Consider the following 14324-nt stretch of genomic DNA (forward strand, 5'->3'; position numbering starts at 1 on the left):
TCCCTCTTCTCTTTTTGTCCTCTCACTCCCTGAAACAACCATTGTTCTTGCGCCTCATCTTTCTCTCACCAATCATCTCCCTGCTAGAATTCATGGCCCGAGCTCCTACACTCCGTCAGAAGCCCATCAGAGGGTGGAAAATAGACACTAAACCAGGTGGAGGAAATCAATGGCCAGAGAGAGAGTGAGTGTAAGAAAGTTAGGGAGAGAGGCCAATAGGAGATTCAAGAGGCTGAAAGACCCTGCCAAAATAACAAAATATTGTAATTAAAAATAAATGGATCAACAACAACAAAAAATGACACGCAGTAGAGTTACAGATGAGGTATGTTGACCTCGTGGTGGTAACTGATTAGATAGTGGTCAGTGTGTGATCAAGAGAGGACAGTGTTGAACACTGTCAGTGTGTGAGGGTTAGGTCCAGACATTGGTGTGTTATGTGTATGCAGTGAACAGGCTGCCCATCAAGCCACAAGCACAGGGAATAAAGGACAGTGAGTGGTCAGTAGCCTGGTCCCAGATCTCCATGTTATTTTGCCCAAAAATGTAATAGTGAGGAGTTGGCTTGGCTATTACAGATCTGGGACAAGGCAAGCTTTACAATACAGCTCTCAGATGAAAAAACATTAAAAAAAGGGACAAAAGGCTACTAAAAACCATAGGGCTGATGAGTTATGTAAGTTTTCATCCAATAGCTTGTGCATAATTCAGTGCACCATCACTGAATTATTTTAATTTAGTGCACCATCAATGAATTATTTTAATTTGATCATGCGTAAAAGCACGACATGCTTGGATGAGCATTAGGCTTTCACCCCTCTGTCACCCTCCGCATCCTTCTCCTCTTTCCACCCACGGTGCTACATTGCCTCCTCAAGGGAAATCATGAGGACAGAAATGTATGTACGGACACACATGTGCGCAGATGCACAAACAAACACACGTGTGCTTCTCTCTGGTGCTAGCTTCATGTCCCCATTAGCTCACTGCTAATGTACGAACAGCATGTCTACAGCCATAGTGGTCCACCGAGGCCAAGTTTATGTCCAGTGCTGTTGGTCTCTTAGGAAGAGACCTCAACCCACACGGTGTGAAAAACTAAATGTTGCATTACTCAGTAATGTACAGTCTCAGGATAATCATACAGTGCCTATAGAAAGTCTACACACCCTTGAACTTTAATCACATTTTGTTGCATTACAAAGTGGAACTGAAATGTATTGATTTGTAATGTTTTGTAATTGATCTCCACAAAATACTCCATAATGTAAAAGTGAAAATAAAATGACTCTCTCCAAATTAATACAAAAATTAAATAACTAAAATATAGTCATTGCATAAGTATTCACCCCCTTTGTTAAGGCAAGCCTAAATTAGTTCAGGAGTAACATTTGGCTTAATAAATCACATAAGTTACATGGACTCACTCTGTGTGAAATAATAGGGGTTGAAATGATTCTGAATGAATACCCCTTCCTCTATCCCCAATACATACATCTGTAAGGTCCCTCAGTCAAATATTGAATTTCAAACACAGATTCAAACACAAAGACCAGTGAGTTTTTCAAAAGCCTCACAAAAAAGGGCAGTGATTGGTAGGTGGGTAACAATAACAAATCAGACATTTAATATCCAGTAATAGTCAAAGGTTTGGACACCTACTCATTCAAGGGTTTTTCTTTATTTTGACTATTTTCTACATTGTAGATAATAGTGAAGACATCAAAACTATGAAATAAAACATATGAAATCATGTAGTAACCAAAAAAGTGTTAAACAAATCAAAATATATTTGATATTTGAGATTCTTCAAAGTAGCCACCCTTTGCCTTGATGACAGCTTTGCACACTCATGGCATTCTCTCAACCAACTTCATGAGGTAGTCACCTGGAATGCGTTTCAATTAACAGGTGTGCCTTGTTAAAAGTTATTTGTGGAATTTCTTTCCTTTTTAATGGTTTGAGCCAATCAGTTGTGACAAGGTAGGGGTGGTACACAGAAGATAGCCCTATTTGGTAAAAGACCAAGTCCATTTTATGGCAAGAACAGCTCAAATAAGCAAAGAAAAATTACAGTCCATCATTACTTTAAGACATGAAGGTCAGTCAATGCTGAACATTTCAAAAACTTTGAACGTTTCTTCAAGTGCTGTAACATACACCATCAAGAGCTATGATGAAAGTGGCTCTCATGAGGACCGCCACAGGAAAGGAAGACCCAGAGTTACCTCTGCTGCATAGGATAAGTTCATTAGAGTTACCAGCCTCAGAAATCGCAGCCCAAATAAATGCCTCACAGAGTTCAAGTAACAGACATCTCAACATCAACTGTTCAGAGGAGACTGCGTGAATCAGGCCTTCATGGTCGAATTGTTGCAAAGAAACCACTACTAAAGGGTAAAAATAATAATAAGAGACTTGTTTGGGCCAAGAAACACAAGCAATGGACATCAGACTGGTGGAAATCTGTCCTTAGGTCTGATGAGTCCAAATTTGAGATTTTTGGTTCCAACTGCCGTGTCTTTGTGAGATGCAGAGTAGATGAACGGATGATCTCTGCATGTGTGGTTCCCACCGTAAAGCATGGAGGAGGTGTGATGGTGCTTTGCTGGTGACACTGTCGGTGATTTATCTAGAATTCAAAGCACATTTAACCAGCATGGCTACCACAGCTTTCTGCAGCGATACGCCATCCCATCTGGTTTGCGCTTAGTGGGACTATCATTTGACTCATCATTTGTTTTTCAACAGGACAATGACCCAACACACCTCCAGGCTGTGTAAGGGCTATGTGACCAAGAAAGAGAGTGATGGAGTGCTGCATCAGATGATCTGGACTCCACCATCACCTGACCACAACCCAATTGACTTAGACCACAGAGTGAAGGAAAAGCAGCCAACAAGAGCTCAGCATTTGTGGGAACTCCTTCAAGACTGTTGGAAAATAATTGCTGGTGAAGCTGGTTGAGAGAATGCCAAGAGTGTGCAAAGCTGTCATCGAGGCAAAAGGTACTGTATCTTTAAGCATGGTCAAGTTAATAAGTATGTTGTGGATAATATATTAAACCACCCAGACAAAGATTCAGTCATCCTTCTGAACTGAGCTGCAAGACAGATAGGAAACTGCATAGAAATGTCATTATGATGACATTGACGATTTTAAAACAGCTACAGTTAAATGGCTATGAAAAGAGAACTGAGGATGGATCAACAACATTGTAGTTATTCCACAATAAAAAATAATAAAAATATACAAAATAAGAATAGTCCAAAACATGCATAAGTATGCAAAAAACACAGCCTAAATGCAAAGCCTTATGTTTGAGGCAAATCCAACACCACATCACTGAGTAACTGCCTCCTTAGTCCTTTAGGTGCCTTTTTTATAGGCTCCGGAGTGGCGCAATGGTCTAAGACACTGCATCCCAGTGCAAGACGCGTCACTGCAGTACCTGGTTTGAATCCAGGTCGCATCACATCCGGCCGTGATTGGGAGTCCCATAGGGCGTCGCCGGGGTAGGCCATCATTGTAAATAAGAATTTGTTCTTAACTGACTTGCCTAGTTAAATAAAGGTTAAATTAAAAAAATTATCTATTTTCAAGCACGGTGATGGCTGCGTCATGGTATGGGTATGCCTGACATCGGCAGAGACTGTGGAGTTTTTCAGGATGAAAAGAAACGGGATAGAGCTCAACACATGCAAACATCTGCTTCAGTCTGCTTTACACTACACACATACAGGAATTCACCTTTCAGCTGGAGAATAAGTTACAACACAAAGCCAAATCTGCACTAGAGTTGCTTACCAAGAAGACAGTGAAATGTTCCTGAGTGGCCAAGTTACAGTTTTAATCCCACTTACAGTGCATTCGGAAAGTCTTCAGACCCCTTGACTTTTTCCACATTTTGTTACGTTACAGCCTTATTCTAAAATGTATTCAATATTTTTTGGTCCTCATCAATCTACACACAATACCCCATAACGACAAAGCACAAACGGGTTTTTGCAAATTTATAATAAATACAAAACTGAAATATTTACTTAAGTATTCAGACCCTTTACTCAGTACTTTGTTAAAGTACCTTTGTCAGCGATTACAGCCTTGAGTCTTCTTGGGTATGATGCTACAAGCTTGGCACACCTGTATTTGGGGAGTTTCTCCCATTCTTCTCTGCAGATCCTCTCAAGCTCTGTCAGGTTGGATGGGGAGCATCGCTGCACAGCTATTTTCAGGTCTCTCCAGAGATGTTCGATCGGGTTCAAGTCCAAGTCCGGCTCTGGCTGAGCCACTCAAGGACATTCAGAAACTTGTCCCGAAGCCACTCCTGTGTTGTCGTAGCTGTGTGCTTAGGGTCGTTGTCCTATTGGAAGGTGAACCTTCGCCCAAGTCTGAGGTCCTGAGCGCTCTGGAGCAGGTTTTCATCAATGAGCTCTCTGTACTTTGCTCCATTCATGTTTCCCTCGATCCTGACTAGTGTCCCAGTTCCTTCCGCTGAAAAGCATCCCACAGCATGATGCTGCCACCCCCATGCTTCACCGTAGGGATGGTGCCAAGTTTCCTCCAGACGTGATGCTAGGCATTCAGGCCAGAGAATCTTGTTTCTCATGGTCTGAGAGTCCTTTAGGTGCCTTTTGGCTTCCGTCTGGCCACTCTACCATAAATGGCCTGATTGGTGGAGTGCTGCATAGATGGATGTCCTTCTGTAAGGTTCTCCCATCTCTGCAGAGGAACTCTGGAGCTCTGTCAGAGTGCCCATCGGATTTTTGGTCAACTCCCTGACCAAGGCCCTTCTCCCCAAATTGATCTTTTTAGCTTGTTTGGCTATCTCAAGAAAGAGTCTTGGTGGTTCCAAACTTCTTCCATTTAAGAATGATGGAGGCCACTGTGTTCTTGGGGACCTTCAATGCTGCAGAAATGTTTTGGTACCCTTCCCTAGATCTGTGGCTCGACACCACCCTGACACGGAGCTCTACGGACAATTCCTTCGACCTCATGGCTGAGTTTTTGCTCTGACATGCACTGTCAATTGTGCAACCTTGCATAGACAGATGTGTGCCTTTCCAAATCATGTCCAATGAATTTAATTTACCACAGGTGGACTCCAATCAAGTTGTAGAAACATCTCAAGTATGATCAATGGAAACAGGATGTACCTGAGCTTAATTTGGAGTCTCACAGCAAAGGGTCTGAATGCTTTTGTAAATAAGGTTTCCAAAAATGTCTAAAAACCTGTTTTCACTTTGTCATTATGGGGTAATTGTGAGTAGATTGATGAGGATGTTTATTTATTTAATCAATTTTAGAATAAGGCTTTAACGTAACACAATGTGGAAAAAGGGAATGGGTCTGAAAACTTTCCGAATGCACTGTATAAGACAATAAAATGTGAAGAAATCCAAAGGGGATGTAGATTTCTATAGGCACTCTATGTACACAGACTAAGAGAGACTGAAATGTGTGATTTTTAGACAGCTCTGCGGTCGCATGCATCACCATCAGAAGTTATTTCGGGCAGAAATAAAAAATGATCCCCAATTAAATTCTCTAAATATTTCAATGCAGGCCTGTGGCCAGATACACCAGCATGCAAGGAATGGGAGAGGGATGAGGAAAAAGAGCAGCATAAAGAGAGAGTGTCAGAGGAAAAAAATTAAAAACAATAGGAATAAGGAAAGAGGAGAGTAGGAAGAGGAGAAGAAAGGGGCAGCGAGAGAGAGAAATAGGTAAGGGATAGAGAAAGAGGCAAAGGAGTGAGTGAGAGAAAGAGAGAGGTATACGAAGAAAGAGAGAGATACTTTAAATTAAGAAAAATAGATATTGGGGTGGGTATGGGTGAGGACAGTTGGCCCATTCATTAGTATTCTCTCATAGCACTGAGGTAGTAGTGTGGCCTGGGAAGGGAACAGAGGTAGAGGCCAATAGAGGACATGGAGGAAGAGGGGTGTGACTCGCAAATACTAAACAAACTTATCCAGGACACACAAGCAAACACAGTCCATTATATCCGATGACAAAAACGATCTGTTTTCTAAAATACTCATTGCAGAGTGCAAAAACGACTCATACCAGAGTGCAAACAAAACAGCAAAACCTCACTGAAGAACCTTTCATTACACCAGATTGTTTCCACTCTTCAGTAGTCAAGAGAATGCTTGAGTATACGTGCATGCATGGTGCAGTGTGTGTATATGTATAATAAGGCGAACAGGATTTCATACATTAGTGACTGCCTGGGCAGGGTAGTCAGTGTGTTCTGTATAGAAGGTCTCACCTCTTGGACAGAAGCTTGTTGAAAGAGAGGAATAAGGGGATTAGTTCTTGGTATGTCAATGTGAATCTGCAGAGAGAAGAGAGAAAACACAAACAGAAGAGCAGTCGAAGTTATCATATGCCATCACAGAGAGGGAAGAGAGGAGAGAGAGCTGGTTAGTGGATTCACTGGATCGAGGGTCCAGGGCGTGTATTGACAGCAGAGAACTGAAGAGAACTGGAGCTCCTAGGCTATATTTCTGAACTGGGTGGAGGGGTAGTGTGGCTCACTAGCTATCCAAACCAAACCCCATTTTCTCTATAGAACCACAGTGGGTCAGTGCAGGGCACAAGCAAATACACCTTATCATCACATACGTGTGCAGGAGAGCTTCGTCAAACCAGAGAACCACCATCAACCAGTTCAGAACTTGGAGCCTGCAAATAGACGGACAAACACAGACAGGGCAGACCAGACAGGAACCGGACCGGTGTCATGCTGGCGAGTGAGAGTTGGTCTGCAGCCCCTTTAACCAGTCTTACCTCTGTCACCATAGGCTGCAGCATTAGACACTCCGGACTCATCCGGGGGATGTCTATACGAATCTGGTGGCGTGGAGAAAACAGTTTACACAAACACATTACACCCACACGCATACTCAGTCTTCACACATACACACATGGACCGTGCACAACACACCCACACTAGGGAAATAAGTCAACACACTCAATTGATCAGATATCCACAATGGAGTTTTTCCCAGCCCTAGATGAGGGGGGGAAAAAACTGCTGTTTTTCACAAACAGTACATACCGCTAAACACACAAAAACATGAGAAAACAATTCAACAGGAAACAGTTAAGGAATGGGACTGTATAAAATAGGAAACCTCTGACAGATTCGAACATGTCAACTCTAAAAACTACTGAAGATGTGTGAGCGAGTGCCTGATAGTACCCTCATGAGGGTGAGGGCGGGAGTGCCTTTCTAGGAAGTTTTTCCTAGCCACCGTGCTTCTACATCCATCGCTTCCTCTTTGGGGGTTTCGGCTGGGTTTCTGTATAAGCACTTTGTGACATCCGCTGATGTAAAAAGGGCTTTATAAATACATTTCATTGATTGATTGATAGAAAGAGAAAGTTAGAGGGAGAGCTTGAGGGAGAGAGGGAGAGAGATTCATGTACAAAAACAGAGAGAGATAGACTACTGTAGGGAGATGAGGAGTTACAGAAGAGAGAGACTGGGGAACAGACAGTCACAGGAGGCTGACCGTCAGGTCAGGCAGACAGACAGAGGTCTTGCACTGCCAATGTCAGGAAGTTGAGCGCTGACTCGGGAACAGCAGGGAGCCTGTGATCAGACAGAAAACATCCTCTGCCACTGAACACAGAACTGAGATCAATCGAGAGAAGAACTCTCTCAAGACTCCCGGCTGAGACTACATTTATTTCTACTCAGTTTGCTGGAAGCCTAAAACTCTCATTTTAAAGTAAATATCAGTCATTTTCTTTAAGGCAAATAGAGGACTTTTCTCTCTTCATCTTAATCTAGTGGGAAACGGTTGTATATCTCTGCATAGTAAATATCGACAACACACCCCATTGTAAATATCATGCGTGCATGCGGTGTGTATTACTATCCTCGTGGGTACCGGAAATCTCCAAATGGATAGTAAAACAAGGACAATTCTCCCTTCCTAGGGACAAAGGTTATTTTATGATTAGGGGTTCGGTTTAGTGTTAGGGAAAATTGTATTTTGAAAATATTTTTTTTTTTTAGGTCCCCAGAAGGATAGTAAAATATATGTTGTGTGTGTCAGCAGAAGTGATCAGACAGACAGACAGACAGACAGACAGACAGACAGACAGACAGACAGACAGACAGACAGACAGACAGACAGACAGACAGACAGACAGACAGACAGACAGACAGACAGACAGACAGACAGACAGACAGACAGACAGACAGACAGACAGACAGACAGACAGACAGACAGACAGACAGACAGACAGACAGACAGACAGACAGACAGACAGACAGACAGACAGACAGACAGACAGACAGACAGACAGACAGACAGACAGACAGACAGACAGACAGACGAGACAGACAGACAGACAGACAGACAGACAGACAGACAGACAGACAGACAGACAGACAGACAGACAGACAGACAGACAGACAGACAGACAGACGAGACAGACAGACAGACAGACAGACGAGACAGACAGACAGACAGACAGACAGACAGACAGACAGACAGACAGACAGACAGACAGACAGACAGACAGACAGACAGACAGACAGACAGACAGACAGACAGACAGACAGACAGACAGACAGACAGACAGACAGACAGACAGACAGACAGACAGACAGACAGACAGACAGACATTCTTGTCTAGTCTCCATAGTGGCACTGCTATGTGTGAGAAGAGAGCAGCATGGAAAACCACTTATCACCGTATAACTGGATCTGTAATGCAGACTCATGGCCGCTGACAGGCAGTGGCTTGGCTAGTCTGGGCTGTGGGGGAATGAACACATCAGGGACAAAGGGAAGGGCTGGTAAGAGGGCTTGGGCATTTACACCCACAGGACAGCCCATTCTATCTGCACAAATAAATATGTCTGCCGTCTCTCTGTCACTGAGCTGAAGGGGTCTGAACTGTAGACGGCTGAGGAATTATATTTATCCACCACTGGAATGGACGAACTACGGAGGAGCTGAGCTTAGGATAGACAGATTGCTCTCAATATATGAGTGCATGGCTCAGTGGATATAGGAATACAGAAAGACATGGGGGAGGAGGAGAGAGAGAAAGAAAGAAAGTGACTGAGAAAGAGAGAGAATGTGAATGTGTGTAGTCATAGATAGCATCCTTACCTGTCTGTATGTGTCTTGGTGGTGCTCGTCATTGCGTGAGTCGTAGTACTGTTCTATGAAACCAAAGTATTCCTGTCTCTTCCTTTGTAGCGTGCTCTCTCTCCTCTCGGTGTTGGCAGGAAGGTAACCCTGGGAAGAGTACACCAGAACTGTTAGGATAGCAAAGGGTCCTACAAACTCAACACTGAACCGCGAAGCCAGTTCCACTCCTTTTTAAAATATTTGTTCCTTTATTATTTTCCCCTAATTGGAGTAAACTTAATGGACAACACTTAGGATTCTATTTCCAGATTAAACATACTATAAATATTTTATGGACACAGTATATTTTACATTACTTATCTTTTGTTTGTTTTTAGTCCCATCCTCCAGCTACCCTCAACCCCTCCCATCCTCTGAAAACCATCCAGTTTTCTATTTGCCATATATTTTTCAACTGTGATGTGATTGTTCAACAAAAGTTCTGAAACTTTCTATTCACAGTTTCTACAGATTGTAAATGAAAGATAAATATTTTTGGTAAGAGTATTATTACATTATTGATCAATTGACTGTCTTTTCAGATCACCCAGCAGTGCTATTTGCAGAGTTGACGCCAGGTAAATGTTGCAATTCTTCAGCCATTCCTGGACCTGCGACCAAAAACAAGCTACATATGGATAGTACTAAAACAAATTATCCAATGATTGTCTCTACGCAGCTAAATCTGTATCCCCCATATATAACATTCTATTGGTTGCAAGAATTCTGTATAATAATTTAAATTGAAAAACTACGTTTCAATCTGGTTTTGTGTTTCTCTTTATGTAGTGTCTCTCTGGTCGTGATGTGTGTTTTGTCCTATATTTTAATTTTATTTTTAATCCCAGCCCCTGTCCCCGCAGGAGGCCTTTTGCCTTTTGGTAGGCCGTCATTGTAAATAAGAATTTGTTCTTAACTGACTTGCCTTGTTAAATAAAGGTTATATTAAAAAATAAATAATAATAATACGTTTATAAACCATGTACCATGGAACCAGTCCATCGAAAATCTATATGGCACAGCTGCCAATTTTTTTGGTCCTTAAATGAAGCTGGTATAATTTTTTATCACAATTTTCTTTAACCAATTTTGGTCTTTAATGCAGGGCCGACAGACAAGTTCCTTACTATCTTCCCCTTCCATTTTTGAAGTAATGCTGCAATTTTTTTGGATAGAGCAGACATTTCCATATATTCTTGTTAGCTGCATGAGTGACATCATTTACAAAAATTCTACTGTTTTGATAGATTTCTTTTTATCAGTTAGCATATTTGAAAATAATTGTTGAAATTATTGTTCTGTCTTTTCAGGTGTATTAAACTGAAATTGCAACTTTCTATGGCTTGTTTTAAAAATACAGATATTTTGGAGCATATTTCATTTTCAAATAACCGAAAGTGAGAGGTTGTAATATGAATAAAGGGAAAAAGGCCACACGGGGTAAGCCATTCTGACTAATCTGCCAGGAAACCAGTTTGGATTTAAGTATAACTTTTGGATGACTGAAGCCTCTAATGCTTTAATATTTAAAAATGTCTGCCCTCCGAATTCATATTCATTATATAAACATGCCGGTTTAATTTTGTCTGGCTTGCAATTCAAAAGAAAATTACATTTTTTGCTCATATAATTTAAAAAACAAGTTGTTAGGTATAGGCAAGCTAATAGGTAAACTGGGATATGACTAAAGAGTTAAATCAGGGTGATTTTACCACAAAGAGACAGGTATTTCTGTTCCATGGTAGCAATATCTTATCTATTTTTGCAAACTTTCTATTCAAAAGGCACTCGCACATCTGAGCTATCTTTGTTGCAGGTGCATGGTAACAATTGAATAACATGAGAGAAAAAAAATAAGAAACCTGCACACTGCTCTTGCTAATATCACTGCCCTTTATTAAGCTTTACATATCAGACATATTGGCCTCAAGGCCTTCGTCAGAGGTTAGAAAAAATATCTAGATCCTCTATGAGGCATGGAGGGATCCATATTGTGGATTTCGATCAAAATCAAAATCTAATTTTATTTGTCACATGTGCCGAATACAACAGGTGTAGACCTAACAGTGAAATGCAAGCCCTTAACCAACAATGCAGTTAACACTTTTTTTCTTAAGAAAGTATTTACTAAAAATAAACAAAATCTAAAAAAAATAAATCAAATAAAAAAATAACAATAATAGCAATATAGCCTTGCAACAATAAAATAACAGTAGAGAGGCTATATACAGGGGGTACCGATACACAGTCAGAAAGCATTAATCATCAGCGTACAATGACACCTTTGTATTTAAGCCCTGGATTTCTAGCTCCTTGATAATATTGTTGGATCTGATTTAAATAGCTAACATTTCTATGGCCATAATAAATAAATAAATAAATATGTTGATAGTGGACAACCTTCTTATACTTCTCTTGTTAGTTTAATACTTTCTGAGAAGTAGCCAATATTTACTATTTTACATCTAGGGTTACTATACATAACTTTAACCCACTGTATCAGAGACTCTCCAAAATGGAAAAAATCCAGGCATTTACATATAAATTCCAGTCCTACTTTACCAAAAGCTTTTTCATAGTCAGCTTCGAATACCAGGTAGGTTCCCTTGATTTTTCATAGCGTTCTATTGATTCCAGTACTTGTCTTATATTATCTCGAATCTATTGTCCATGTAAAAAAACTTTCCTGATTGGGATGAATAATATCCGAAAACACCTTTTTAATTCTATGTGCTATGCACATTTTTGCATCACAACACAGAAGTGTAAGGGGCCTCCAATTTTTTTTATGGATTGGATCTTTATATAGTGCATTCAAAAGTATTCAGACCCCTTGACTTTTTCCACATTCTGTTACAGCCTTATTCTAAAATGGATTAAACACATTTTCTTAATCAATCTACACACAAGATTCGACATTTTGCAAATGTATTAAAATTGAAAACCAGAAATACTTTATTTACATAAGTATTCAGACCCTTTGCTATGAGACTCGAAATTGAGCTCAGGTGCATCCAGTTTCCATTGATCATCCTTGAGATGTTTCTACAACTTGATTGGAAAGGAGGATACCTAGTCAGTTGTACAACTGAATGCATTCAACTGAAATGTGTCTACCACATTTAACCCAACCCCTCTGAATCAGAGAGGAGGCGGGGGCTGCCTTAATCGACATCCACGTCATCGGCTCCTGGGGAACAGTGGGTTAACTGCCTTGCTCAGGGGCAAAATGACAGATGTTTAGCTTGTCAGTTCGGGGATTCGATCCAGCAACCTTTCGGTTAATGCCCCAACGTTCCTATACGCTAGGTTTCCTGCCGCCCGATTGGAGTCCACCTGTGGTAAATTCAATTGATTGGACATGAATTGGAAAGGCACACAACGGTCTAAGGTCCCACAGTTGACAGTGCATGTCAGAGCAAAAACCAAGCAATGAGGTCGAAGGAATAGTCAAAAGAGCTCCGAGACAGGATTGTGTTGAGGCACAGACCTAGGGAAGGGTAGCAAAACATTTCTGCATCATTGAAGGTCCCCAAGAACACAGTGGCCTCCATCATTCTTAAATGGAAGACGTTTGGAACCACCAAGACTCTTTCTTGAGATAGCCAAACAAGCTAAAAAGATCAATTTGGGAAGAAGGGCCTTGGTCAGGGAGTTGACCAAAAATCCAATGGGCACTCTGACAGAGCTCCAGAGTTCCTCTGCAGAGATGGGAGAACCTTCCAGAAAGACATCCATCTATGCAGCACTCCACCAATCAGGCCATTTATGGTAGAGTGGCCAGACGGAAGCTACAACAGCCCGTTTGGAATTTGCCAAAAGGCACCTGAAGGACTCTCAGACCATGAGAAACAAGATTCTCTGGCCTGAATGCCAAGCATCACGTCTGGAGGAAACTTGGCACCATCCTTACGGTGAAGCATGGTGGTGGCAGCATCGTGTTGTTGGGATGTTTTTCAGTGGCAGAGACTGGGAGACTAGTCAGGATTGTGGGAAAGATGAATGGAGCAAAGTACAGAGAGATCCTTGATGAAAACCTGCTCCAAAGCGCTCAAGGCCTCAGACTGGGGTGAAGATTCACCTTCCAACAGGACAACAAACATAAGCACACAGCCAAGACAATGCAGGAGTGGCTTCGGGACAAGTCTCTGAATGCCCTTGAGTGGCCCAGCCAGAGCCGGACTTGAACCAGATCGAACATATCTGGAGAGACCTGAAAATAGCTGTGCAGTGACACTCCCCATCCAATCTGACAGAGCTTGAGAGGATCTGCAGAGAAGAATGGGAGAAACTCCCCAATTACAGGTGTGCCAAGCTTGTAGCGTCATACCAAAGAAGACTCGAGGCTCTAATCGCTGCCAAAAGTGCTTCTACAAAGTACTGAGTAAAGGGTCTGAATACTTACAGTATGTAAATGCGATATTTCAGTGTTTTATGTTTAATAGATTTCTAAAAATGTCTTAATATTATTAAAAAGCTGTTTTCGATTTGTCATTATGGGTTATTATTTCTAGATTGATGAGGGGGGAAAAAACAATTTAATCCATTTTAGAATAAGGCTGTAACGTAACAAAATGTAGAAAAAGTCAAGGGGTCTGAACACTTTCCAAATCCACTTTATTTACCACATGGGTCCTGTTTCAGTACTAGTCAAATCAGACCTTGTTCAGTATCTTATTATCTACCATTTTTATATGAGTGGTTAAAACATGCTAATAACGGTCCTCTGAGCATATCAAAAAATGTTTGATATACCTCAACTGGTATGCAATCTAGCCCTGGAGTTTTCCCGGACTTCAAGGCCTTAATTGCATCAAGAAGTTCCTCCTCTATAACTGGCACAACTCAGGCCCATACTCTACACAGACCGGTGCACCATAACCAATCAGAGGTGCAGTATCCCTATATGCAAATAGACCATTGACATATATGAATCTGTGCCATTCACTTTGCACTGGACTGTGTTTACAGCAACGTGATTGGTTGCGAGTAGATGCGTTTGTTTTGCGATCAAACCAACAGCCGCATGTAGCCAGGTTTGTACATTTGTTCATATTCTTTGCTAGTAAGTGAGTTATTAGCCCAGTTATAGCTCATTTCTAGTCAGCAATGGGGGAGTGGTTGCTTCCTACAAGAGCACAACATGTGCATTTTTTGCCATC

The 14324-nt window shown here is 41.4% G+C and overlaps 1 protein-coding gene across 2 annotated transcripts in view; it reads right to left on the reverse strand.

Moving 5' to 3' along the window:
* LOC106609109 (TBC1 domain family member 22B) overlaps window positions 1–14324 on the reverse strand; it is a 187820-nt gene that overhangs the window by 134803 nt on the left and 38693 nt on the right. The window contains exons 7-8 of one of the 2 annotated variants that reach the window (XM_014207530.2): window positions 9142–9270; window positions 6276–6341 (exon numbers count right to left, since the gene is read on the reverse strand). In XM_014207530.2, the coding sequence (XP_014063005.1) occupies window positions 6276–6341; window positions 9142–9270 (195 nt within the window). Of the gene's footprint in view, window positions 1–6275; window positions 6342–6796; window positions 6860–9141; window positions 9271–14324 lie in introns of both variants that reach the window. The other variant, XM_014207531.2, reaches the window with a different exon arrangement.

The sequence above is a fragment of the Salmo salar genome, chromosome ssa07 (assembly GCF_905237065.1).
Source record: "Salmo salar chromosome ssa07, Ssal_v3.1, whole genome shotgun sequence".
Lineage (NCBI taxonomy): Eukaryota > Metazoa > Chordata > Actinopteri > Salmoniformes > Salmonidae > Salmo > Salmo salar.